Raw genomic sequence first — 25,384 nt, 5'->3', positions numbered from 1 at the left:
GCCGGTGCTGCCCGGTTTAGTTAGCCATCGGGTACGTGTCTGGAGTGGATTTTAGATACGTGTTTTTCTTCCTTTCTGCTTTATTTTTGGCCGCAGCTGAACTTCTGCCTTGGGTTTGTTCAGGCAAAGATTGTTTCAAAACATTGCTTGTCTCAAGGTGTCTTTTAATGCTGTAGCATTGGGTGTGTAGCAGAACGTGTTCTTCCAAAACTATAAAATGAACTGCTGCAGAAGGGTGCTTTGAAATACCTTCAAAATCCTGAAAGGGGAAGAGCTGCAAAGTACCAAATCCATCATGAAATATTTTTCTGTTTTCTTAACACTGAAATTATTTGATAATTACCTTTTCTGAGAATTTTGTGGTGTTTTAAAAATGAGTTATGAATGATTGTCTCACACTGCACACTGCATGTGACCACAAGTTTGGCTTCTAAACACCTCTACAGTCACATACATTGGCAGGAAGCTCGTGTTGCAGAGTTCAGTCAGAAAATTATTACAAAAACTTCTGTTTAACTCATCTGTATGCCACTTAGGACCTAGAACATAACCTTCTCTTTGACTGGAACAGTATGTCAGAAAAGAAGTTTTAGTCTAGATTTTTTTCTCTCCAACACTGATGTCCTAAGTATGGGTTGAGATTTAAATGGTGCCTGGAACCATCAACATTTTAGCAACATGCAAAACCTCAGATTTTCTCGGAGCCTGCTCCTGCCCTCCCATATGCCTTTCTGAGCCAGCTCTGTGATTTCTTTTCTCTCTTACTCTTTGGTCCCAGGTGTACCGGTCAAGCGCACTTTCCTCTGCAACCAGCAGGCAAGGACTTGGCTGATGGTTGTGCTTGCTGCAGCTTACTGTTTTATCTCCTGATTTATAGCCTATGTTAGTCCCTTTTGGCTAAATCAGACTCTTTGGAATTGGGCTCCTGCAGCCTGTCCTGACCGCCCAGACCAAGGCCAGGGTGTAGTTCTGACCATTTGTTTGGCAGATGCAGCAAAGCAGTTCCCAAGGAGCTGACAGGCTCCCTACAGAAATCGGGTTGTGCTATTGTCTGCTCCAAATCCCGTCTTCTCCGAGGAACTGCCTTGGAGAAGGAAGAAAGATGGTGTGTGCTCACATTGATTTTGCGTGGTGGAAGATGCCTGTCAGCTGCTGGAGACCCACAAAGTAGAGATACAAGAGATTTCAGAGGGAGCTGAATGATTTTGCCTATAGACAGGTACATAGTCATGAAAAAGAAAGCTTTGGCATCTCATTCAGCTTGCCTTTTGGTTTTGCGTAAGCTGTTTCCTCCTGTCCTTTCCTTCAGTTGTGGGCATAATAGTACTATAGCATTGCAGTTCTTATTAATGACTTCTTATGGAATATTTTCCTCCTTACTTCCCAGTTCAGGCACACATCTCTGCCCCAGGGACATCCCAGGTAGCACTCCTCAATGCAGTCATGAGCTCAGTAATAAAGACTGTGTGGAACAGACACTTAAAAATAAAACCTGACCTTATTATGAGTTTTAAAATGGAAGCCTGAAAGATTACTGTCTTCTACTTTCCCAGTTCCAAATACACAGTGCGTAATTAGAAGGGCAGCTTGCTTTGCGGCACAGTGTCATGCGCTCAGCTGGGTTTCAAACCACCTATTGCAAGCAGCCATTCAAAGGGCGACAGGGTGGCAGGGCTTTAATCTTGCGGTGCTATTAACGCTGAGTTAAGGCTGTAGGATACTGCTGCAAGGCCAGACGGAGCTAGGGAGAAAGATGCGGGCAGCATCCCCTCCTATAGGGCTGTGCAGAGGCATCTCGTGCTAATGATTGTTCTGTTGAGAGGAACAGCAAGAGCTAAGGGAGGCCTCTTCAGCAAAAGCTGCTGGAGACGGCACTGTTCTGTTCTCACACTGGTTGCGTATGACTGCGTTTCGGAAATCTCACAGCCAGCCTGCTTGTGTACGAAAACCTGCCTTTGGCATACTTTCAGTTTACCGGTGACACGTAGGGATATCTGTCTGTCTGTCTGCTATAATTGATCTCCACTGGGATTTCCCCTGATAGCAGGATGCCTGCCTTTTTTAAACTGTGCTGCTTGGGTGGTAGAGGTTCTTCCTGAATTCTAGCATTTTGACTGTCTTGCTGCTAACATCACTGAATGTTACCTTTTGGCTTCTTCAGGAAGAAGGGAAAGGAATAATGAAAAAATCCACTTGCTTTGCAAGGAAACTGGCATTTTCTTTGTGAGCGCGAGAAGATCTAGGTCACTTGTTGAGTTGAAGAAGTGTTGGCAAGGGATGTGGCTATGTGTCATTGGAAAGCCGGTGAGAAGCAGCATACGAACTGCACTGAGATGCTGTAAAGAGAATAGACCTGGCAAAACCATTAGTTTTACAGTTTTGGTTTTGATGTTTTCATTTAAGAAAGAGGCTGAAGCATTGCAAGCTTGTTAGTCATGCTTGGCTTTAAATTTAACCTCAGTAAAACTAGTTAAAAATGTGTGTAAATGCATGCTTTGGAGTTGCATCTTTTGCTGTTGCTGTAGGAATCTGTTTTCTAAGAATATAGCTTCCTGTAGTCCTGTAAAGGGGGTACAGATCATGGCCTAGCCCCTTGAAGAAAATGGGGTTACCTTGTGTGAAAGGAGTAAATGACTGCTAACTCGGCATGCATCCTTGCTTGTGCTGGTGTTTGTGTAGCCAGTGTGTAGTATCTTGTAAACCAGGTAAAGGTGGTGGTGATGTCTTAGTGTTATCACCCCAGTAAGACAGAATCAGAGATTGTAAAACATTATCTTTTTGCGTGAGACCTTTTTTTTTTTTTTTTGCTTCCCCCCCCCCCCAAACACCAGGAAGCGGTGTCCCACTAGCATTTGAAATGTTACCTTCTTAGCAGGCTGCTCAGTGTGCTGTGGATCCAGTGGATGTGGACTAGTTTGACAGAACATTTTCTGAACCCTGGGATGATACTTTGATACGGTTTATTTGCATATTTTTTTTTGTATCTGCATCATTAACACAGATACACCTTATGCCTAAAGGGCTGAGCAGCCAACTGGTAGTTGTCTCCGGGGTGTTGTCATGGTTTGCCCGCAGAGCCTCCCAGAGCTTTTTGCCCTTGATTCCTCCCCAAAATGTTCTCTTTTCACGTTCAGTGGCCATACAAGCTCTTGCAAAGTGGCTTGTAGTTCTTCATGGGTGGTACACTAGCATGTAGGTTTGCATTTAGGGCCAAACTATAAAGTCTGTGTTTTGTTTTTGCACCTTCTGTAATAAGAATTTTATTGAGATGTGTGAGGATGTGGGTTTCTTTTCTTTTCTTTTTTTTTTTTTCCCCTAATGAAGTTTTAAAGCTGTAGTGAGGAATTCTGTGTTATGGGCATGGAAATCGGTTTGCTGTTTATGGAAAACACTCTACCTTGGACCAAAGTGAACTCATGCTACCACCTGAACACAGCTAGTTCAGCACTGTGCCACCAGTAATTAAGGGACAGGAAGGAAAGTAAAAACATAGCTAAGTGAGATGATAACGATCTTGTATTCTTACAGCATCTTTCATCCAAATAACTTTCAAAGCATGGCCACAAACTTTGCCCAGACTGTGTGAAATATGTTGTAGTGAAACATTGCCCAAAGGTATGATTTGGGTGGGACTTAAAACTCGGTAGCAGTGCTGTTGCCTGGGTTTGTTATCAGGGGAGGTAGGAAAGAGAGGAGAAAAAAGTGTTTCTGGGACAATGTGACTTTAAAAAGGCTATTTTTTGAGGTTGCTGATGATTTTGAAGCATTAGAAAAAGTTCAGGAGGAGATGGATTAGCTGTCAGAGTTGCATGGTAATATTTATTTAGTGGCTTCATAGTGTTATCGCATGGATATCTTCTCCACATGTGACATACATGCTGCAAGGAGCAGCTGCTTAACAATGCACAGCAGCACATTGAATCAATTTAGGACCAGAAGTGAATTAATTAAAACAACTTGGGCAGAAGACCTGGACTTCTGAGAGTCCAGAGTTCTGTGGAAGCCCACTATGCAACAGCAATTGTGAAGGCAAGCTCAAATACCAAGCCGAAGTGGGGAATGAAGTGAAGCTTAGAAAATACTATTAAGGAGATTACAGTAGCACCCCACTCATTCCTGGTGCTTGTTCCCTCGTCTCAAAGATAAGTGAACGAGAAAAGGGATCCACAGATGGGAAAAGGTTGCTGGCATTTGCAGACACTGAAAAGGTAAGGACTGTTAAATTTGCGTCTTGGTGCAGCTAGGGTCGAGGTGCAGGTTTAACAATGAGCACATTGGTTAAATCTTCACAGGATTGAGGCTCGATACTGGCATTGAATAGGAGGATATAGTGAAGGCATTTAAAACAGTGAGTGGAGAAGGGACGCTTTATCTCCAGGGAGTGTCTGGTGGTTTTGAAAGCAAGGCAGAGGGGAAATTTGTAATTTTACATTGCATGTAATTAACCTGAAGGATGTGCTGCTGGAAGAAGTAATTGAGTCCAGCTGAGTTTAGAAGGATTCAGAAAGGATTAGACATTTATATAAATAATGAGGAAAAATACATGGATACTAGATGAGATTTAAAACAGAAGACACATAGCTTTTTGTGATTTAAGTATAAACCAAACATCTCCTGCAGCTGAGAAGAGTCTTTTCCTTCAGCCTGGTTATTGTGCATGTTACGGGTGTTATTTCTTCACCTTCCTCTTCAGCATCTGGCCATTGTCAGAGGGAAAACCCCTCTAGTTTAGTTTAAAATGACAATTATTATGTGTTACTGTTTATAAAGTTCTGGTTTCAATTTGTTTGGAGCAAATATTTAACAAGGCAGAATAAGATTGAACACAGGCACTCATAAAAGGAATCATGAGAACTTTAATGTCCAGAAGATGTCGGGGCCATATTGCAACATGGTATGGGAGCTTGTTGTGGGCCTGTTTTCCAGCACTCCTGCAACCTCCTCCTGGTCAATGAGAACTCTGGGTGCTCAGATCCTACTTTTTTTGCGTGTTAAACAAAAGTTTGTGTCCCTGCTGTTTTAGACTCTGCGAATGTAGGAACCGTGTGGGTTGCCCTTTGCTTTACCCCATTCAACTTCATAATAGCCGCTTTAAAAATAAGGCAGCTAGAACAGAGTATGGTTCTCTACATGTGGTCTCATCAGACCTTTTATGCAGTGGAAGAATAATGTCCTTTGAGTTGCTTCAGTACCCTTTATTTATACTTTGCAGAATTGTTTGCTTTTTGTTGCTGCTTCCAAGTGTTGTGCTGAAAGATTTAATGTTCTGCCCACTCTAACCCTTCAGATCTTTTCTCTGATCTGTGTGCCACAGTGTGACCTTTGAGGGTAGTAGTTTCAACAGACTTTTTTGCTGGCCTCTTACATTTCTCTGCATTTAGTTGCTTAAGCCATCTGTTGCCCATCGGAGTGTAGCTACCCTTTAGCAGCTTTGGCAATCAAAATGAAACTTTGGCAGCCTCCACCTTAGGTGTGAAGCTCTCTGCCATTTTGCATGGGAGCAGTCATTAACCTTTTGCTCTGTCGGGTTACTGGGTTACAGTCTGACGGAGTCTTGACTTGTTCCTCTTTGCCATCGATTTATGTCCAAATTTTTTGCAGTCATCTCTGTGTAGCTCGGCTCTGCATCAGTGCAGAGGTTGCTGCATACTGCAAGCACCGCTGTAACTTGTGGTGGTCCCTTAGCTGCTGCTCCACTTGGCTCCCATAACTTAAAAGTAACGTGGAGTCATTGCTGAGAATGAACTGTTTGCCGCATGTGATACTGCGCACAGGAATTCTCATCTGGAATGGCCCTGGCATACCTGTTTGAGGACAATTGTTATCCTGGATTTGGAAAGGTGCGGCAGGTGAGGGGTCCTGTGCTCCGTGTTCGTTTGCTAATGGCTCAGCCTGTGGCTGGAGCTGACCAGCTGATCTTCTGGGGGGTTAATTTTGTCATCTGTAATACACTCAGTATTCGGTCATCTGAGGAGTGTAGAGGCGAACTCTTGTGCTTTAAAACAAATGTATAGTATTCAGACCTGTGAGAGAGAGAACACTTCCACTCTGCTGGACACGCAAGAAAAGTTCTGTAGCAGAGCAAGGTCCTCCTGATGTGCCCTGGGATTCTTCTGTCCAGTCTTTACTGTTGAAATTTTGGAGAGCAAGGCACTCTGCTGCTGCCAGATGCAGAGATGTGGCTCTTCTCATCCCTTCGGTGAAGAGAAAGGGTGTTGGGTGAGACACCGGAGTTTACCTCCTCCTCCCTAAAGCTTCCCGCAGGACCCCAGGAGTGCCTCTCCCGTGGGGCGGGTTGCAGGGACTTTGGGTGCTGCAGGGGTCCTCAGCACAGGGTCTGTGGGTACAGCCGGCAGTGCTGCTACTGGCCCACAGTGGCACTGATAAGGTGTAGGCATTTAAAATGCTTTTGTGGAGTGAGCCTGTTATGTTATTCTATTCTTTCATCTATTTCCCTCTTGTGTTCTTCCCACCTTTTTGTTCTGAAAGCAGTTTAAAGAATTATTTTCTTTTGCCCTCCCCTCAGCTGCTTTATACAGTAGCCTTTCTCCTTATGAAGGCTCCACCTTTCTCCAGTCAGTAGCTGTTTCTTCCTGTCAAGGGAGCCCATGTGCAAGTAAACCAACATGTTTTTATCATAAATGGTGATTTCTGTCGAAAGGTCTCAGAGGCGTTGACCAGTATGGAATGAGAGGACGCTTTGAGATGCGTTCAGCTGATGATGGCTGTTGGGCTGCAAGCTGGAGGTCTGTGGTACATCTCGTGTAGTCGTTCAGACTTCCTGATCTTAGTGGCTCCTTCTGGCTCTTAAAAATCAATGATCTAAACTTGGGTATCTATATATCCTAAAGCAGAAATAGCCTGTGGCATACTAAAGAGCTATTAAAGGGTTTTATTTCCTCCTATATATAGTTTATGCCCCACATAAACTTGCATAAAAGCTTGCCTGCGTCGAATCGTATTGAGTTGCTGTTCTGACTCGAATCAAGTGTGAAATGTCCTTCAGCTGTTTATAGTATTCATGTGGATAGAACTTATTAGATGAGGTTCATGATGTTTCCAAGCTTTGTTGGTGTTGGGATGCAAATAACAAGTCAGTACACCCTTCAGGATTAACCGTTGTCTTCAGCGCAAGAGAGATTAGTTAACTAAATGCTCCTGAGGTGCGTTTGGAAGCCAGTTTAAATATTACATGCAAATACAGCAAGAAAATGATTATGAAGATATGCCTGTGCATCCTTTTGTCTGTTTGCTTGGCTTGTAGTAATCTCTGGCTCTACCTGTGATGCATTTTATGTTTTAGAGTAGAAACCCTTTAGGGCAGGGATGGTGTCTTACGTTTTGACATGGCAGCCATTGTGCTGATGTTGGAAATGTTTCATAAGGAACAATAACATGTTTCATTTGGAAGTCAGATCTTACGCTGCTGCATTCCTCCTATTGAGTGCTTCAGATTGATTCTGGCTGTGCTTTCGGGCTGCTGGCTCCCCGTAGCATACAAAATGTGAATGAACTCTTGCACACTTACTTAAACCGTAAGGCTTGCATTCTTTGTGCAAAACCAGTTGTTTTGTTCACAAAACATCGGGTGGCTGTAAAGTTAGAACAGGACAGAGAAGAACAGAGGTATGCTATTCACTCCTGATGAGTAATTAAATAACAACCTAAAAAACCCCAAACAAAACAAAAAAACCCATACAGTAAACACAGAGGATTTCTGTTTTATCTTACAGCCTGACATTTTTTGCTCTTTCCCCCTTACAAGTAAGCTATATTTGTTTTGCATTCTGACTCAATACTTCCACATAATTATGTGTGTATTTCGATTTTTGTCCATTGCCTAAGGATTTCAGTTTAACTGCAACATAGCAGCATTCTTAAACTGAAATACAAATGACTGCAGCCAGTTCAGTGCCAGCTCACGCGACCCGTGCTGCTTTCTGCTGTGTCGAGAGAGACGGGTTAGTGGCCGGGTGCTGCAGTTACACGAGTGCAGTAATTTGTGCAGGTATGCAGTATGTTTAGTTGCCATATGCTTATGCAGTTCGTCATACAAAATGCAGAATTTGTCACAGAGAAGAACCCTATAGGATTGCCACAAGGATGTTGCTGTCACAGGTGTGGTACATGCAGACACACATGGAGTCATACATATACTGCACATACACATACATACATACACACACATATACTGCACATACACATACATACATACAGATACTCCCTTTCTCTACATGTGTATGTATACAAGAGAAGAATCCTAAGAGATTCCGTAATTGGATCCTCTGTGATGTCTGGATGATATAGTAAATATGCAGTTTGGCCCGAACTAATGATCGAACTAATATTTTTGGACTCTTCAACACTTAAATAAACGTTCAAGCTGGTAACTCTTAGCATTAGGTAACATTAGCTTACTATTACTGCCTTTTCTACTCAGGCCCCACCCTGGAGAGGTCTCTTAGTTTCAAAACAAAGGGTAGTAAAAAGCACAGCCATTGAAATGAAGTTTATAATGCAGTTTAGGTATGTATTCGTGCCATGATTATAAAACTGGTTACTTACTGCTAACCTATTTCTTTTATAAAAGATTTTAAAAGCTTGGCAATAGGGATTGCTCACGGTAGTTATTATGAAACATGTAACAACATTTCCTGGATGTTTTTTTTCTACCACAAAATTACCTTATGTTTGAAGTGCAGTTTATTTTAAAATCTAACTCAGTCTTCTTCTAAGTATTTGCTCCTCTGTCAGAATGCATTTAATCTTGCTGCATGTACAGTTTTATCTTCCAGCTATTCATACTATTAAAATCCATCACTCTTGCCTTGTTGTTTACACCGAGTGCAGTAGCAGTTTACGCTGATTTCCTGAGTCAGTATAATTTTAATTTCTGTGTACTGTTTGAGCAAGCTTTACAGTGTGAAAGGAAAGCCAACAACACAATCAGGATGAATAAAACCATTTTGGGTTATGTAATGTGCATTCATGCTCTTATTATGCAACAGAATTATTACTTGTGGCATCCTTAAATCCATTTCGAGTGAAGCAGTGTTGCCTGTCTCATACAGGACATTCTTTGTTTCTACTGACTGAGCAGAAAGTGATGATGAGCTCTACAATTAAATTAAATTACATTCCTGGAAGGGGAAAAAAATAATGTGACTTTTTGTAGGAAAAGTATCACAATTTTTGGCTACCAACAACATAGGTACTGGTGAAAAATGAAAAATTATGTTTCTGAATGGTCAAAATAAAATTTTGTCATGTTGACCTATAATTATCATAAAATGATGTGACTGTTGCCATATTAAATCTGTCTGACTGTAGTAGCGATACTATCAATCATCCCTTCTCATTGCTGTACTTGGCATTTGTTAAAAAATTACAGCACATTCTATTTTAGCATTTTTTGTGAAAGAAGCATGGCAGATGGATTTACTGATCGCTGTTGCACAAACAAAATGTGTGTAATCACTTTCCTGTGATATGTCTTAGGGTAGACATAGAATAGCTGTCATCTTTGACATCCAGCAGCTTTTAAATATGAGGCTAATAAAGAATTTTCAGCTTCTGTGTGGTGGCGATGTCATTGGGCTGATACCGTAGCAGCGTGAAGTGGCATCAAAAATCAGCTGAATGGGAAATAATCCTGTGGTGTCTAGCCTTGTGTCAAAATAATCAAGAGTCATCTAATAATAAGACAGGGAATTGGGGAGATGGGAGGAGATGCAATATTAAAATCGCAGTTATGCAGTGATGGCAGCCTAAGTGTTGAGGTGGACGAGACCAGGAGATGATGCTTGGGACAGGGTTGTGTACCAAGGCTTGAAGGACGAGGCTTTTGATTTCAAGGCAGACTATGAGTTATTTATGGGCTTGGATGATGATATTTGCAGCAGCGCTTTTTATGTCTGGGAGGATATTGATGTAGGTGACATGGGGAGAAAGGTCCAATGTTGCAGGCTGTTGAAATCTAGATTAGTTTAAAATAGGAGAAAGAATTATTTGTAGAGGCTGCAGTGTTGTCACATGTTGTTGAATCAGGTAACCTGAGTTGTTCTATCTTGTGCGGTCTGCCTTGGGTAAAGTTCTTCAGTATTTGCATTCAAAAGGAGACCTGGAAGGACAGAAAGGGACTAATAAGTGCTTTCAGATCAGCAGTTTAGCTTAAGCTGGTGAACTCGTTGAAGTGAGGAAGGTAGGTTACTACCTGTGTGTGTCCGTGTTGGAAATGCTCTTGAAGTTGGGAAGCTGATGTGGCCTTAGCCATGTGTGCCATGTTTTCAGAGTTTGGTTGGCTCTTCTGTAGATCTACACACTAATAAGTGAATCCCATTATGTGTATTCAGCCTGCCTGCTTACGATGCCTATCGGCATGTCATGGCATTTAACAAAAACATTGCTATGATTTTTGACAGCATTCTTTTGCCAAAGCATTTGTCCGTACCTGGGTTTGTGCTGCTCCCTGCTTGCTGTGCCCTTAGTTGGTGGCTTGTGACAGCATTCTGGGGTCGCTCGGTGACGGTGCAAAAGCTAAGGCTGTGTGAAGGTGTCTTCTGATGGCTCAGCCCCGGGTTAAGATCTAGACTGACTGGTATTGCATGACACTAGCAGGTGACTCCTCCGAAGATGGTAAAATGGGTGAGGAGGAGCTGGGGAGAAGTTTTCATTTCAGTAAGAGATGGTTTGTTTTCCAGCTCCCAGTAGACATCACAAAGAACTGAGCTGGGAACTGGCCTTTTGAGCTGAAGGCATGGATTTGTCCTGGTTTCGATTGCTGTTTTTAGCTTCCGTTTGTTGCAACAAAACTTGGGCTGGTTTGGTGGTCTTCTACACCTGCTATATGGACTCTGTGCCATCTGATTTTTCTGGTGTTTTATAGATATGGATACTAACTTCTGCGGTGGCGAACAGCAGAACCATGCTGCTTGATTATGCTGTGTTTTCAGATAATCACAGCTGAGACTTGCATTCTGTATGTAAATACAATATTTGCTGAGCTTGAACCTCTTAAGTATTCCTCAGATGGAAGGCACAGTATGCCCATCATTGTAACCTATAGTCAGGATTACTTATTTGAACTGCCTGCCACGTTTTTGTACTGGTTTTCACTGCTCAGCAACCCTTCCTTTCTGTTTTATGGTTCCTAGTAAGTAACTCAGCCTGTGAAGTGTAGGCAGGCTTTGGCACCGGCAGATTTCCAGGATAGACTGGAAGCAGTGAGAGTGCGGAGAAGGAGTTAAGATAAGGGTTGTTAGCACAAACAGTAATTGCTATTAGCCTTTTCTGGGGCACAGGGGAACTGCCCCAGCTGCCCGTTTCCCTCTCTTAGGGACCCTCTAGCATCCATACCTGTAAAAGCTTTTATTGGTTTTGACAGTTAATCACTACCTGTTTTTTGCAAGTCTGAAGACTCTGCGTAGAGCTCTTCCTTCCTGGAGAAACTGTGTAACACTTCCCTGTCTCCAGAAGTCAAAAGATTTTACAAAATGGGCTGATTTTACTGCCAGAAATGGACAATAAAACCTATTTCTGGTGTCCTACTGAGCCGTTTATTATTTTGCATATTTACTTACTGCTTAGTTTGGTTGATTGGACATTTTGGTGCTCCTGTGCACTGCAGAGAGGAGGATGCTGCGTTTTATGAAAGTGATTCTCTTCTAATACGGAAGGGCTTTGGAAAGATATTTAATATGGAACACACTTGTTTGCTGGCTTAGAAGAGTGTTTCTAGTAAATGTCATTTGATGACAGCTATTCCTCGAACTGTAAGATGCACGTGACTAAGAGTTTTACCTGACTTACTGATTTCTTTTTCTTGCTTTTCTCATTTAAATTAGGAAGTTGCTAAGCTTCAATGTCCGATCAAAACCACCAAAGGAATATTTATTATGAAAATAATATGTCCCTGGCATGGTTAAGTGAAACAAGATTGTGGTGAACTGTGAAACATGACAAACAAAAATGAAAAGGGTTGAAGTAATCTGATGTTTCAGGTTCAGTTAACTCAATGGAGACAGTAAGTCAAGAGAAGGGGGTGGGAGGGCTTGTCTTGATTTTATTAAAAGTCCTTCTAGCAAGGGAGGTGAGAGTCAGGATGAGGAGGAACTTTTTGTATGTAGGAAGCAACGAGAAGGTAAGTGCATAAGTCGACAAGAAAGCTAGAGATGGAGATGGGGCTCAGCTGTTGGGGCAGTTTTTGATCTCTTTAAAAACCTGGTATGCTGCATAGTGAAACTCAGAGGAGTTGATTCTCACTGAATAATATAGCTATATTCCTTTGCTGCACAGATGCTTCGAGTGGGCCAAAATCAGAGGGAGGGATTTATATGTTCCCATGGCTGAGTAAGTTCCACCGTTTGTAAGATTCGGACAATGCCATTTTAATGTAGACCCCTTTGAAGATTCAACTTCTTCATGCACTTGCTTAGACTCCTTTAGATGCATGCAGCGAGAGGTGATGTGTAAATTAGGCTTCTTTTTTCTTTGATTCATTTAGACCTAGTCCCACATAGTTCACTGATATCCAAATGAGCCTGAATTTGCATAACTTCAGGAGGCGCGAGAGCGCACGGCTCAGCGCCGCGGTATGCATCTTGTATCTTATTTTTCCCAGAGTGGCTTGAAGTAGCTGCAAGGTGCCTGAGTGAAAGGGTTCTAAGGGAGCAACAGCATTTGTGTGTTTGTGTGAGAGGCTATTTCCACCCCCCCACCCCCCCATTTTTTCGTTTCTTACCTCTAAATCTGACCCACAGCTTTTGTTACTGTTTGCCAGCTCTTCAGACAGATACCAGCTAGGCTGTGAGCTCTAAGGATGTGAGAATGCCTTTTGTATAATGATCATGGAATTAATTGGTCCTGGAAACTCCGGGTTGCTGCCAAGAAAGGTTATTTATGTGGCAAGAAAGGAAAAGGGTGGAGCTTTGGAAATCCAGGAATACCCCTAGCTGTGGGATCATAGGAAAGTGTTCATGAAGTTACTTTGTCTTCTGAGTTTGGTGCATGCAGAATTCTGATTTTCAGCAGCATCTGAAATGAGGAAACAGGAGTTAGTGAAGTGGAGAGGGCTCTGCGGGGAGAGCTCCATGGTCGTTTTATTTCCAAGTGTGCTGTACGGTAAAAAAAGGCATCTACGCTGCCTGGAGTCGGCAGGCTGCAAGCGATCCTACCTCTGGCCACCCAAATCCTACATTTCAAGCCGTGGTTTCCTAGACTGGAAATTCTGCTTTAGATTCAGAATCTTTATCTCATGCCAGCTGTTTTCCAGGCTGACAGTTCTGCAGAGTGGAGGACAAGGACAGAGAGGACAGTGGTGGGATGCAAGGCGCTTACACACTGCTGGCATTGCAAGAGGAAGCACAGATGTGTGCAGCCAGGGGCCTGCGCTGGAAATACTTGTGACTTCTTTTGATAAACTTAGTCTGGTTGCTGCTCTTTCTAACGTGCATTGTTACATGGCATTGTCAGTGCAAAATTACAGCTTTTCATCAAAGTTTTCTTTTTTAGTGGTCATGTGGTGTGGATGGGGGGAGCCAGCGCAGCGTGTGCAAGTTTGAGTCAGTTCAGCATGATTGTCAGCTGCTGTGGGTTTTGTCTGTCAATATACATATGGGACATCATGCTTGCTTCCTTTTAAGGGGAGCAAGCCCAATTATAAAGTTCATTAAGGTCTTTGTTGCAAGGAAATACTATGTCGAATAAGTTGTTAATATCCTTGCAGTTGTTCTTTACGAAAATACTCGATTAAAGTGAGTAGGAGTTTTATGTAGCATTTTGGAGACATATTATTAAGTTCTGTGTGTTTTTTGCCATGGAATCCAGTTGCTCTGTTGCTCTTCAAATAACTTGTTTCATCTGTTTTGCCACACTGTTTAAGTGATGTGTGACTGCATGATAAATGTAAGATACTTTAGGTTTTTCTTCTCTCAGATTGGTACTATGGCTGCTTGTATTTCTGGAACTTTAGAAGCTTAACCATTCCATGATTTTATTTTGTTTTTCCTACCACCCCCCACCCCCCCTGAAGATGAGGGTAAATATTAAAGGTTTATGCTGGAGAGCCTGTGTGTAAGGAAGTTATATGTGTATATATATATATAAAAAAAAAAGGGGGTGTGTGTCCAAAAGTCACAGAGAGCATCTTATTCCTACTTTCAGCAGGTTAAAGCTGATTCACCTTTAGGCAAACAGCGAAATTAAACAATCATTCTTGATTAGTAGCCTTATTTTTAGTTAACTGATAAGTTACTGCACTTCAGGCAGTTTTATTCCAGCATAGGGTGTCTGTCCAGTAAGTTAATAAAAATAGCTAAGGTGGAAAACTCACCATCTGGAAAAGCTGTAAGTTTCAAAGAAAGTCAAAAGCATTTAAAAATCTGTCAAAATCAGTAAAAATGGAGTTTAAGAGACACTAGTTAAGTGCTCTTGAAAATAATTTTGCAGAAATTCCAAATAAAACAAGTCTTTACTAAAGTGGGAGTGTTTTGAATGACTAAGTCTGAAGAGCATTTGATATTTCATTTACTTGTTGTTCATCTCAGTTGTTCCCTTTCAGGTTTTTTTTCCAGTCTGCCTAATGAAAAACAATTATGTTGATTTCATTCCATGATTCTCACTTTCAGAATCTCAACAGATAATATTTGCATTGGAAAAAAACCTGCATACCAGAAATTTTTGGGGTAAAAGCAGTTGTTTCCAGTGATATTTCTAAGATAGTGACTATTCGGGTAGCAGCCTATTTTTTACCATTCATAATTTGAACTCGGTTTTTTATCTTGAGTCTTTACTCCCTCTTGCTAGGATGCATCGTTAATTTAGGAGATGGTGTTTATAATTAATTCATAATCCCATTGAAGGTTAGCCGGTAGCGTTTCTACCTTTGACCCATGAGGCTGTGGCATCCAGATCTGTGTTTTGGCTGTCAAACTGAGTGAAATACCTGGCAACTTTGGGGCGCATGTGGGGTTTTGCTTTATTTTCCTCTCGTCAGTAGAAAAAATGGAAAAAGCTCAGTGTATTTTGGCCAGTTCTTGCAGAGAGGGACTGGTGGGGAATGGGGTATCGAAGGTTGCACGTGGTGTCTCACTGGATTCGTGGAGTACTGCTTTTACACCCCTAGTAACAAGGTGTGTTAGCAACAAGCTGCTTGTAACTTAGGACCTGCTTATTCAAGCCCCACATTGGTGACCGTAGCAGAGAGATGGTGCCTGTTGGGTATGATGCTGATACTTGTATCTTTTCCTCATCCTGCCATTGTGTGCGTGGCTCGCTCATGCTTTCACAATGCCCTGGTGAGTCAGCGAGGTTGTGTGTGGTGGATGGAGGAGCCAGCCCGTATGGGACAAGGTCAGGACCTTAATTGTAACCAGCTTGGAGCCAAACTACAGCTCCTTCAGGACCAGGCATCTGGTGCTGCTTTCGGAGTCGGGTTGTGTTTGAAGGAACGTTTAGCCTGGATGCGTTTTAGTCTGCGTGGAGCTCTCCCGTTGCAGCAGAACTGTATACGTGGGTAATGGTTTATGCTGTGTAGCTGTAAGATGATCACCTTAAAAGGGAGCGGGCCCCTCTGAAGGTACAGCCTTAGTAAAGATGTTGGAATTACACTAGATCTGTACCCACACAACCTCAAAAAAGAGGGACTTGCAAGATTATATCTCAGTTCAGTCTTTCTATATTTGCTTTTGAAAGGTATTGTCTGTCTTGTAGGAAGCTATGTGCTCACCAGTTACGCTTGCAGGTTATCAAGGCTATAATCTGTTGCCTGAAGAATCAAAGTGAGACTTTAAAAATCACAAAATAGATCAGACTGTAATATGCCATATCTGTTTATTTTTAGCCTTGTCGAGGACCAAATAGATATTACTGAAGCCTTGAGATGTTGGGATCTAGCATGTTAGACTGCTGGACACATTGAAGGAGATGAATGGAAGGAGCTGAAGGGCCTTTCATTTGTTTTGATGCACAAAACGATGCAAAACTTCTGGTGACTTTAATTGGTACCACATCACAGTGATCACTGCGTGCCACTGTCAAAATTTGCAGAGAACTGTAGGAGCATCTTTTAATGGCAGTAGATACAGTACTCCTCTGAGTGGACAACACATAAGCAAACATGAAAACTTTTTTGCCTTTGGGTAGCCTGTTATGTCAGCGAAGAGATGGCCTCTTGATTAAATCCAGACTGAGCAGTTTCCTGTTCGCATGCTAACTCAGCCCACAGTGTCTTATTCTGAAAGTCTGTTATTGAGCTCATCTGCCAAGTCCTTTTTCCTTTTAAACTTACAGGCAGAATTGCTAAAATAATACAAATACAAACAGTCCCTAAAAAGTCTCTTAAAATGATTTTGAGCAGTTTAATGTTTTGCTGACAAACTCAGTTTTAGATTTTCAGAGTTTGGGTGGTGGTTGGTTTTTTTTTGTTGTTGTTGTTTGGTTTGTTTTGCTTTGGTTTCTTTGTTTTTTTTTTAAACATTCTCCCAACAGGATGTCTTGGGGAAGTTGCAGTGTTGCAATTAATGGAAAATTTTGTGCATGTATCAATCTTGGAAGCGGATTCTGCCCTCATTTGGGACACAGTCACATCAGTGAATGAGAGATTTTTACACACACTGAGTAGAATACAGCCATAAGTCATTACATTGTGAGTAGGGCAATCTGTTGGACAGAAAATTAATGGTTAAATACAGTGGTGCAGACTTTATTCCCTGTTTGAGAGCAGGGTATTGTGTAACTAGCTATTTCCAAAAGCATGTTTTTATTGTAAGATGAAAAGTCAGCAAGAAAATTGAGTATTTTTTTTTTCTTCCGAGCGAGTTTTGCTTAGGGAAAATTGAGATCAAGGAGATACAGTGGTAGTAGTAACAGCATATCCTTTTAGTGTAATGTAGTGTAATTTTCTGTGATGGTGGTGTCATATATAATTCCAGATACACATCTAAGTCAGGTATATAACAACTAATACACCTTTAAAACGGCTGTAAGACCCATGCAACAAAATTTTGCAAGTTTTGCCTGGTGTAATCTCATCCATTTCCCTGCAACCTTGGGGTTGCTCTGGGTAGCAGTGGGGCTCGGTGCAGCAGTGCCATGCATTGCCCTCTGCGTTTATAAAAGGCATTAATGGGTTCACCACGCAAGACCAAGTTACCCCATCTGTAATTTCACAGTCTGACTGAGCAGATGTAATCCTGCGGTGCTTCCAGAAACTGTCTTACATCTTGCACCCAAGCTTGTTTTTCCCTGTGTCACTACGTGTGTTTCTGCCGCCGTAGGGTGAACAAGGTGGGGAAACTTGTCCGGCTTAAACCTGACCCTGCCATGTGAAGGGCTCCGTTTTGGCTGGACCACTTTCCGAGCCCAGTTTGCTGTAGCAGCTGGGCAGAAAAGAACCTCTGGGCCCTTTTCGATGGCTTAAACTCAATATGAGATGGTGGCATTTTGCAGTGGAGACGTGGCTCTGAGTTTCCCAGGACCTCTGCTTACCTACTGTGTCTATGCTCTTCACAGCCTGTTGACAGGTCCTCATGTCTTGATCCTACAGGATGCTCCTGCCTCTTCCAGGGCTTCCTACAGACACAGAGGCGCTTTTCTGCCAAAGAAACTGTGCCTGTGCCCACTTATTAGGAATTCCAGAACACTGTAGGGTACTGATATTATTCCTATTTTTTCTTTCCCCATGTAGTCTGTTTTTTCCATACAGACAGCAGGTTTTGTTTCAATGTAACAGCAAGAGTTAGTTGGACCTCGTTAAGCTGGGAAATGAGATATCCTCATGCAAGGGTAGCAGAGATTTAGGATAATATTAAAGCATCTGTATTGTTTAAAACAAAAAGGAGTATCTAGTAGAAATAATTCAAAAGCAATGGAAGGTAGTGATGTAAATATTAGGTGGGTGGGTTATCTGTTCCTAATTATCTCATGTCTGGGTGATTTTTTTTCTTTGTGTTTTGTCAGCGTGCCAAGCCAGAGCCAGTAGTGACTGTAAGTCATTAACATGCTGTCTTCATGTCCTCGGTTCAGTACCAAGGTGGTGTGTTAATGCTGGAATATTGTTGGCCTTGTTGCTTCGAACTCCTGGCTCAGGAGGCAGTTTGTGGAGCTGAACTTGCGGTCAAACTGGCCGTGTGTCTGAACTGCGTGTTCGGTCCTGGTGGTGTTCTGTCGGGGTGAATTTGAGACGTCTTGTCAAGGAACCATGAAGAAACCCACAATATGTATTTTACTGTTGCTTGGGGGGAGTCTCTCATTCTGTATAAATACTCAATATTCAAAACCCAGAAGAGCTGTATAAAATATTGCTGTAAGGCGGGGAAGCCTGACCAGGTGATACACCGTTACTACATGCTGCCCTGCTGCAGCAGAAGCCGTTACCCAGGAGGGGAAGGCTGGGATTTGGAAGAGAACCACCGCAGCAGTCCCAGCTGAAAGCTTGCTGTGGGTGTATAAGGAGGGAATTTGCAGTGGAATAATGCTGCGATGAAAATAGGTTGAACTTCTTGGTTTTTATCCTGAAACTGCAGGAGAATTGGTGATGCAAAGACTAAGCTGGGCTGTTGGGTGTTCATGCCCAGTATGTGTTGATTTCCTGTAGTATTTTTCTACTGATATATGTGATCTAACCTAAAAGGTTCGGTTTTTTCACAGTCTTGAAATACTTCACGGTGGCCTGATTTTTCCTTTGCGTGATGCCATTCATTCTAGCTAGGTACGAGACTTGCCTGAAAATACTTTCTAAACTCAGGAAATGTGAATAAAAGTTACTATACTGCAAAAAGATATTTCATTCATTCAGATGACCTTCCAGTAGTTTATTTACATACATCATCGTGGTCTCTGGGAATTTTTGACAGGGTTTTTCTTTTCACTTACGGTTGCAGCCACTCATATGGGCTGAAGCTATTTCTTACTCTCAGGGAAAATAACTTTTTTGTTGCTGGAGTTTTATTAGCGCTGGTGCTGTGTGACAGTAGTGATTATGCACATGCTGTAATTGTGGCCAAGGCAGAAGAGCAGGTGCATCACAGCATGTTTTCCTCCAGCTGAGGATGCAGTACATCAGTCGGGTTGGTCCCTGTTACACAGCAGCAAGGGAAGGGGAACCGTGCGCTTCCCCGTGCTGCATCTGTGGAGTTCAACCTTTCTGATGGTGGTGGTGGGAATGTTCCTCCCCAGGGACAGCCAGCTCAAACAGTAGGGAGAAGTTTTTTGTTAGCTTGCTCTTGTTATGTTTTTATTGATAATCCCATTTTTGAATATTTTTTTATCACACATATTTGACAAGTATTTAAACTAGTTGAACCATCCTCTAAAGAGTGGCAGAATTTAAAGGAACTTTTTAGTTATTTCAGAGTTAAAGCAGGCTGTAGGCATTAAAAACAAATGCTGTTTAAAAACCCGCATACACCCCCCGACACCAAACCCTAGATTTGTTGACAAATATTGTGCCAAATGGAAACTGTAAGAGAAAATTGAAATGTTATAAGGACGTGTTTGCAAGATGGCTTTGACACCTTCCTCAGAAAAGTATGTTTCACATCCAAACATGCTTGTGACCTTAGGTTCTGTGTGGCAGCCCCAAGCTGGTTTTTCAGCAAGGGAATCACAAGTGCTAATGCTAAAGTTGTGGTCAGTTTTTATGTTTATTCAGAAATTGAGACTCTGAACTACCACTATTTTTCCCTCCAGTAATATCATTCTTTGTGGGATAATAGATTTATTTTTAGATAACAATATATGATGGGATCATAAGATAACTTGATAGCAGTCAGACTCCAAAATACTTTGTGGAGCATGTCAGAAAAATAAATCTAAACTTACTAAAAGCCTCCCTTATTTGATACAGCACTTGGTGTTTGGAGAACCAAAATGGAAAAAATCATTAGTAATTAAAGATGGACTATTCCTGTGAAAAGATGGAATTTAATCTGTTTCATTGTGGAAGCTGTGTCAGGGATCTGGCTTCTGTCTGATTTTTGTGCTTTGTTTCAACGTTGTAGGTTGAAGAAGACCAGTTACCTCCAGAACATACTGTCAGCCAGTATGAGACATGCAAGATCAGGACAATAAAATCTGGAACTCTGGAGAAACTGGTGGAGAACCTTGTGACAGCTTTTGGAGATAATGATTTTACCTATGTTAGCATCTTTCTGTCAACTTACCAAGCCTTTGCTTCTGCTAAGGAAGTACTGGATCTTCTCCTTGACCGGTAAGAGCCAATATATAATGGAAAATGAGCCATCTTTTACACGAGAGGGGGATGTCGTAAGGAAGCCATCAGGAATTTCTTCCATTCCTTTTAGTGGATGGGTATAATAACCCAATGAACAGGTGTCAAGAATACTACAAGATTCAGAATTTCAGCAGAAACGTAGAATGTGTAAATGCATGCTGCCCTTACCCCAACTCTCATTGTAGCATAGTCACCAGGTAGGGAAAGTGTGCCATGCCCGACTGCTACGGAACCAAACTGGGACCGACACAAGAAAATAAATACAGCTTTTGCCCCCCGCTCCCCCGAAAAAAAAAAAAAAAAGAATGTGTGGGCTGCAAAGTCATGCCTAGAACAGATTCCTATGTTTTGCTGATACTGATGTTTTCAGACTTAACTCTCCTGTTTGGGGGCTGCTGATTTGAAACAGGGGTTGTATAAACGGGAGAAAGTATTCATTATCCCCTTCTGTTACTTCACATGAACATGCAGTTGTAAATTTTTGCAGACAGCATGAGAACTGCTTGATGTTGTAAGAATAGCTTTTACGGTAAGACTGTTAAATCATGCCTGCTATTCCGTATAAATGCTTAGAAAGCACAACACTAGCTTTCTCACTCTGAATTCTATACTTTATAAAGACTTACTTTATAAAGATACATTTTTAACAGAAAAAGTTAGAATAACTAGAATAGTAGCCTTTGCAAGGATGCTTTGCCCAATATGGCTATTTTAAATATCATTCCCCTAACAGTGCAGTTTTTGTTGCTTTGTGTTGGTGGGTTGCCAGACTGCTCTTTTGGGGTTCTTACATATTAATTGATGTGTATCTAGGGAAATTTTCTTTCTGTAATCAATGAGAAGTTGCGAGTAGCTCAAATAATGTGAATCACTCAGTCAAAGGTGGCTCTAAACCTGATGATACACATCTCGCTTCTCAATTAAAGGTTCTTAAGTTGTCTTAAGACAGCTTATTTTATCTTACAGTACATTCATGTATCCTGTTTAAATGCCCAAAAAGGATCTTTATGTGCAGTCCCCACCCAGTTCAACATAGTTTTGATTTTTAGTGGTTTCCATTCTTATTTCTCTATTACTGAGGTACTTCGGTCGTGCAAATAAATGTCCCACCTGAGACCGTGACCTCATTTTACAAATCACTGTTCAAACATGCCTAGAATTGTTTGCAACAGCCCCACCCAGAAGACCCTCTACTGTGAACAGATGATAAAGAAAAACAGTGAGAGGCGTAGACTAAGACGCAGATACTTATGGAGAGCATACTGAGCCAGAGAGAGAGTGAGGGTTCAGCTCGCAGTGAGTTTGGAATTCAGCCTGGGTTTTCACACATCCATATTTTTACATGTCCCTATCTAGTTGTTTTTTGCTGTCCTTGGGAGGCAGAAAACCGTTATGCAAAGAGCAATTCTTATATTGCACTTAGTCTGTGTAATTATAAAAGATCCTGTGTGTCTGACAAGCAAGTTTAGAACCTGCTATTAAATCTGTTAAGGTGCGTGCTGGTTTTGGAGAGAAGTTACTGATGCTGGGAGGCTGCCTTGGGTCCTTTTTGGTGGGCTGGCTCTTCGGTCGGTGCAGAGCCCTCAGGCAGGACTAGGGACGGGGTCTTGCAGCTGTTGGGCTGTTCTGTCCTCATCTGTGCTTCTGTGCAGGGGACTCTGCGTGTCTAACCCTTGTATGGGGCAGGTGATTTTCATGTGCAGGTGTCTGGATCTTTTCCTCTTGATCACCTCACCTGGCTGGATTCAGTGGGTGCTCCAGGTGGTTATGGCCAAGAAGCCAAGCTGTGGGTGCTGCTGGGGGTCTGGCTGAACTGGGGCATGGGAAGAGACGTTCAGCTGCTGTGTCCCGGCTTGTGCTTTTCCCCCTTTGCACTTAAGGGCTGTTGCTCTCTCGAATTGTCAATCCAGCCCTTCAGTGACTATTGAAATAATTAAATCTCTCTGTAATTGAGGATTGGAGCATTTTAAACTTGAGTTGGGCTAAAGGGGTAATCCATTGAAACAGCAGTCCATCCTACCATCCATTAGCCTTGTTAGGGTTTGGATTGTTTTGTGGTGTTTCATCACTAGCCTTTAAGATGTTCAGACTCTGTTAGGCTGTGCTGTTATAAGGATGATTAAAAAGTCTTTTGAGAACCTTGCTTTTGCACTGAAGTTTGTAGAGTCCTCTAGCCACAGTTCTGTTTTCTTCCCATATTTTCCCTTAGTGAAAAGGATCATAGCAGTCTAAAAATAGAAATATATAAAATTAGTGAAACACTGAGGTTCTAAAATCAGGTACTCAAAGATCAGGGATTTGAGAGGGGGAAGAACTCAAGATCTTAATGAAGTTCATCATCCTGGCCTTTAGTTTCTGTTTCTGTATTGTTTTGTTTAGTGTAAGTATTAATTATAGGATTTTTAAAACAACCTGAAAAAAGTATGTACTTGTTTTCTGAGAGTCATTGGTCACGAGATGTCTAAACTCTGTGGGCTCCTGTGAAAATGCCAGCTCCATGCAGTAAAGATTTCTATAAATTGTATGTCTGGTGCAATTTAGTTCAGTTAACTCTACAACTAAGTTCTTAATATTTTTCGTATCTGGGAATTAGATCAGTAATATTGCAATTGGATTGCAGCACAAAAGAAGTGGCAAGTCTGCCTTCCGAGTCTCTTGCATTTTCTCAGGAGTGTATCAGAGGAGGGAAAAACCAGCGTTGGTTGGAAAAGAAATTGAGCAGACAGGGCTAACTCTGCTTTGCAATGTGTGCGTAGCCGGTTTGTAAGGGATTTCTTTTGAGCATTCAAGCAGGAATGAACAGGAAAACAGGTGTCATCTTCTAAAGATGATGTGCTTGTTATTCACTGCATGGTTGACTGCTGGTCGAGGGGAAGATCTTGGGCCAGACTTGTGCGCTGCTGTGTCCTTGGGGTCTTGGAGAGACTGAGTTCCTGTCCCGTTGGTCTTTGCTAACGTGCTGGCATGGTAGAAACCCTGCTTTAAGGATGGACATTCTCTGTGGCTGGCTTTGAGGGTGCGAGGGGAGAATAAGGGAAGTCTAGCTACTGCAGTTTTGCTTCAAACAAATAGCCCAAGTGGTATTTGCAGCAACATCTCCGGTAGGTTTGGGTAATCCAGTTGTTTAGAGCAGCTGCAAGTCTGGAGCATGCATGATTCGTAAGGAAGCTGGCCCTGTCCTCCTCCTCTGCTGCTGCTTTAAAGAGGGGAAAATGTCAGAAAGGGGCAAGAAAGCATCGGGGGGGAAAGTCTTCATAGAACAGAACTTTATTTTCTGAGCCCAGTTCTGGTCTTGCTGGCTTGTGTACCTCTGAAAGCACGTTGTAACAGGCTGCCTGGCCTTGTCAACATTATCCCCAGCCTTTTGTAACAAATGATAGAATCCACAGGAAATCCTAGGAGGTCACCGCTTCCTTCCCCTCTCACAAATCGTAGGAGTGTAGTGTTTAAGAGTCCGTGGATGTTTCCCATGGCTTTTTGAATGTAATGGATGATCTAGAATTTTACGGCTTGGGACAAAATATAGATGAAACTGAAGCTATGAAAGTTGGAATGATTTACATGCAGCTGTGGAATATACGGACTTGTGAAGAAAAACAGAAATTGTAATGAGAAATTAAAAAGAAATGGGTAGTAATTGAATTTAACTGGCTTAGTTTTCATCTCCGCATTAGTTCAGAACAAGTAGCAAAGACTCTGCAACTTTCTTGTTAGTGATACTTGTTAATAATAACAGTATGGAGACCAAAGTGGGTGTCAGTGCATAACCTGTGCTTTATAAGTACTTGTATTTTGTTTTCCAGTGAAGCAAAAAAGTAATGAAGAGGGCAGTCTCTTAAAAAAAACCCACAAAAAAACCCCCCAAAAAAACCCAAAAGAAACCAAGTAAGATCTTGGCATTGGTTGTGATTTTTGGTTTCATGTGAAAAGCTTGAGCCCCGTTCCTTATTCTGGGTGATAGAGCAGGTCTGTGGAGTAAGGGAAGGATCACGAGTGGCAATACTAAACTTTTGCTGTTTGGTCCAAGGGAGAACAGTGATGTGGCCAGACTGAAAAAGGCCCTTCCAACTCAACATAGAGTAGGAGGAAGCAGCATCTGCATTTCCTAGTTGTAGAATATTATTTTTTGTAGGAACATAGGCATCGACCAACTTCCTCTGAAATTTATGTGTGGAAGCTGGATCACCCTCAAGTCCCATGCATTCTGTTTATGTTGGATTTGCTGTTGGATACACCCCTCAGAGGGAGTGCTGCAGAATTCTCTGTGTTAGACATAAGTAAATCCAGATTAGACCAAGAGAGTCCTGGGACTCTTAGGAAAGTGTCCTTGGAAATCTGGATTTATTGCACCCTAAGTGTGTGGGGATACCTGCTGGTCATTTGATGTTGTCTGCAGAGTGTCCTGTCCAAGCAGTGCAAGTGTTTAACTGAATCTGGGGCATGAAACATTTATTCTGTCCAAAAAAGACAAGATGCTTTTCCCTGAGTGACAGAGGCAGATAAAAAAAGGAGATGCTGTACTTAAGATCCTGTATTTAACAGGAATCGCCCAGCTTCACGGTGCTGGTCCTCGCAGCGTAACTCCCACGGTCACTGTCACCAGCGGTATGGTCATTGTGGCCATGCACGAACCAACGGGGCAGAGGGGAGCGCAGCTCGAGTTCGTTTCTGCCCTACGATACATCCAGTGCAGTGAAGTCACAGGAAGTGTCGAACAAGGCATATGAAAAGGTTTAAATTGTTAATGTACAGTTCAGAATATTTTAAGGCAGATGCAGTTCCCTGTGTTTCAGTCAGAAGATACTGATCGGGTTTTTAGCGCTGTGCTACTTATTGTAATGGACTTTACGTTGGGCCCTTTGATAACTTCTGTCTGTAGTAACACCAGGGATGTGCTATTTGCTCTCTGAGTAACTTGTAACACTTTTTGGAGATAGTGAATAAATCTGTTCTTTTTATTTTTGGTTGTTTTTTTTTTTTTTTTTCTTTCCTCCCCTGACTTAAAGCTTTTGCTTCTGATTAAATTTGAGACTGGAGCCCTTTTCATTCTTTTAGCTGGATTCAGCCTATAAAGGTTTTCTTCTAACATAGAGTAGAAATCAAACTAAACAAAATCTTGAGCATAAGCTGGTGTGTTGAAAAGTGAGGGGGATG

General features: G+C 42.0%; 1 protein-coding gene across 1 annotated transcript in view; it reads left to right on the top strand.

The window, feature by feature from the left end:
* The window catches only part of RGL1 (ral guanine nucleotide dissociation stimulator like 1), a 79,269-nt gene that overhangs the window by 8,787 nt on the left and 45,098 nt on the right, over window positions 1–25,384 (top strand). Inside the window, exon 3 of the mRNA XM_055815198.1 lies at window positions 19,998–20,206. Within this exon, the coding sequence (XP_055671173.1) occupies window positions 19,998–20,206 (209 nt within the window). The remainder of the gene's footprint in view (window positions 1–19,997; window positions 20,207–25,384) is intronic.

The sequence above is a fragment of the Falco peregrinus genome, chromosome 10 (assembly GCF_023634155.1).
Source record: "Falco peregrinus isolate bFalPer1 chromosome 10, bFalPer1.pri, whole genome shotgun sequence".
NCBI lineage: Eukaryota > Metazoa > Chordata > Aves > Falconiformes > Falconidae > Falco > Falco peregrinus.
The sequence above is the reverse complement of the archived record's forward strand: the minus strand, read 5'-3'. Positions and strand labels throughout refer to the sequence as shown.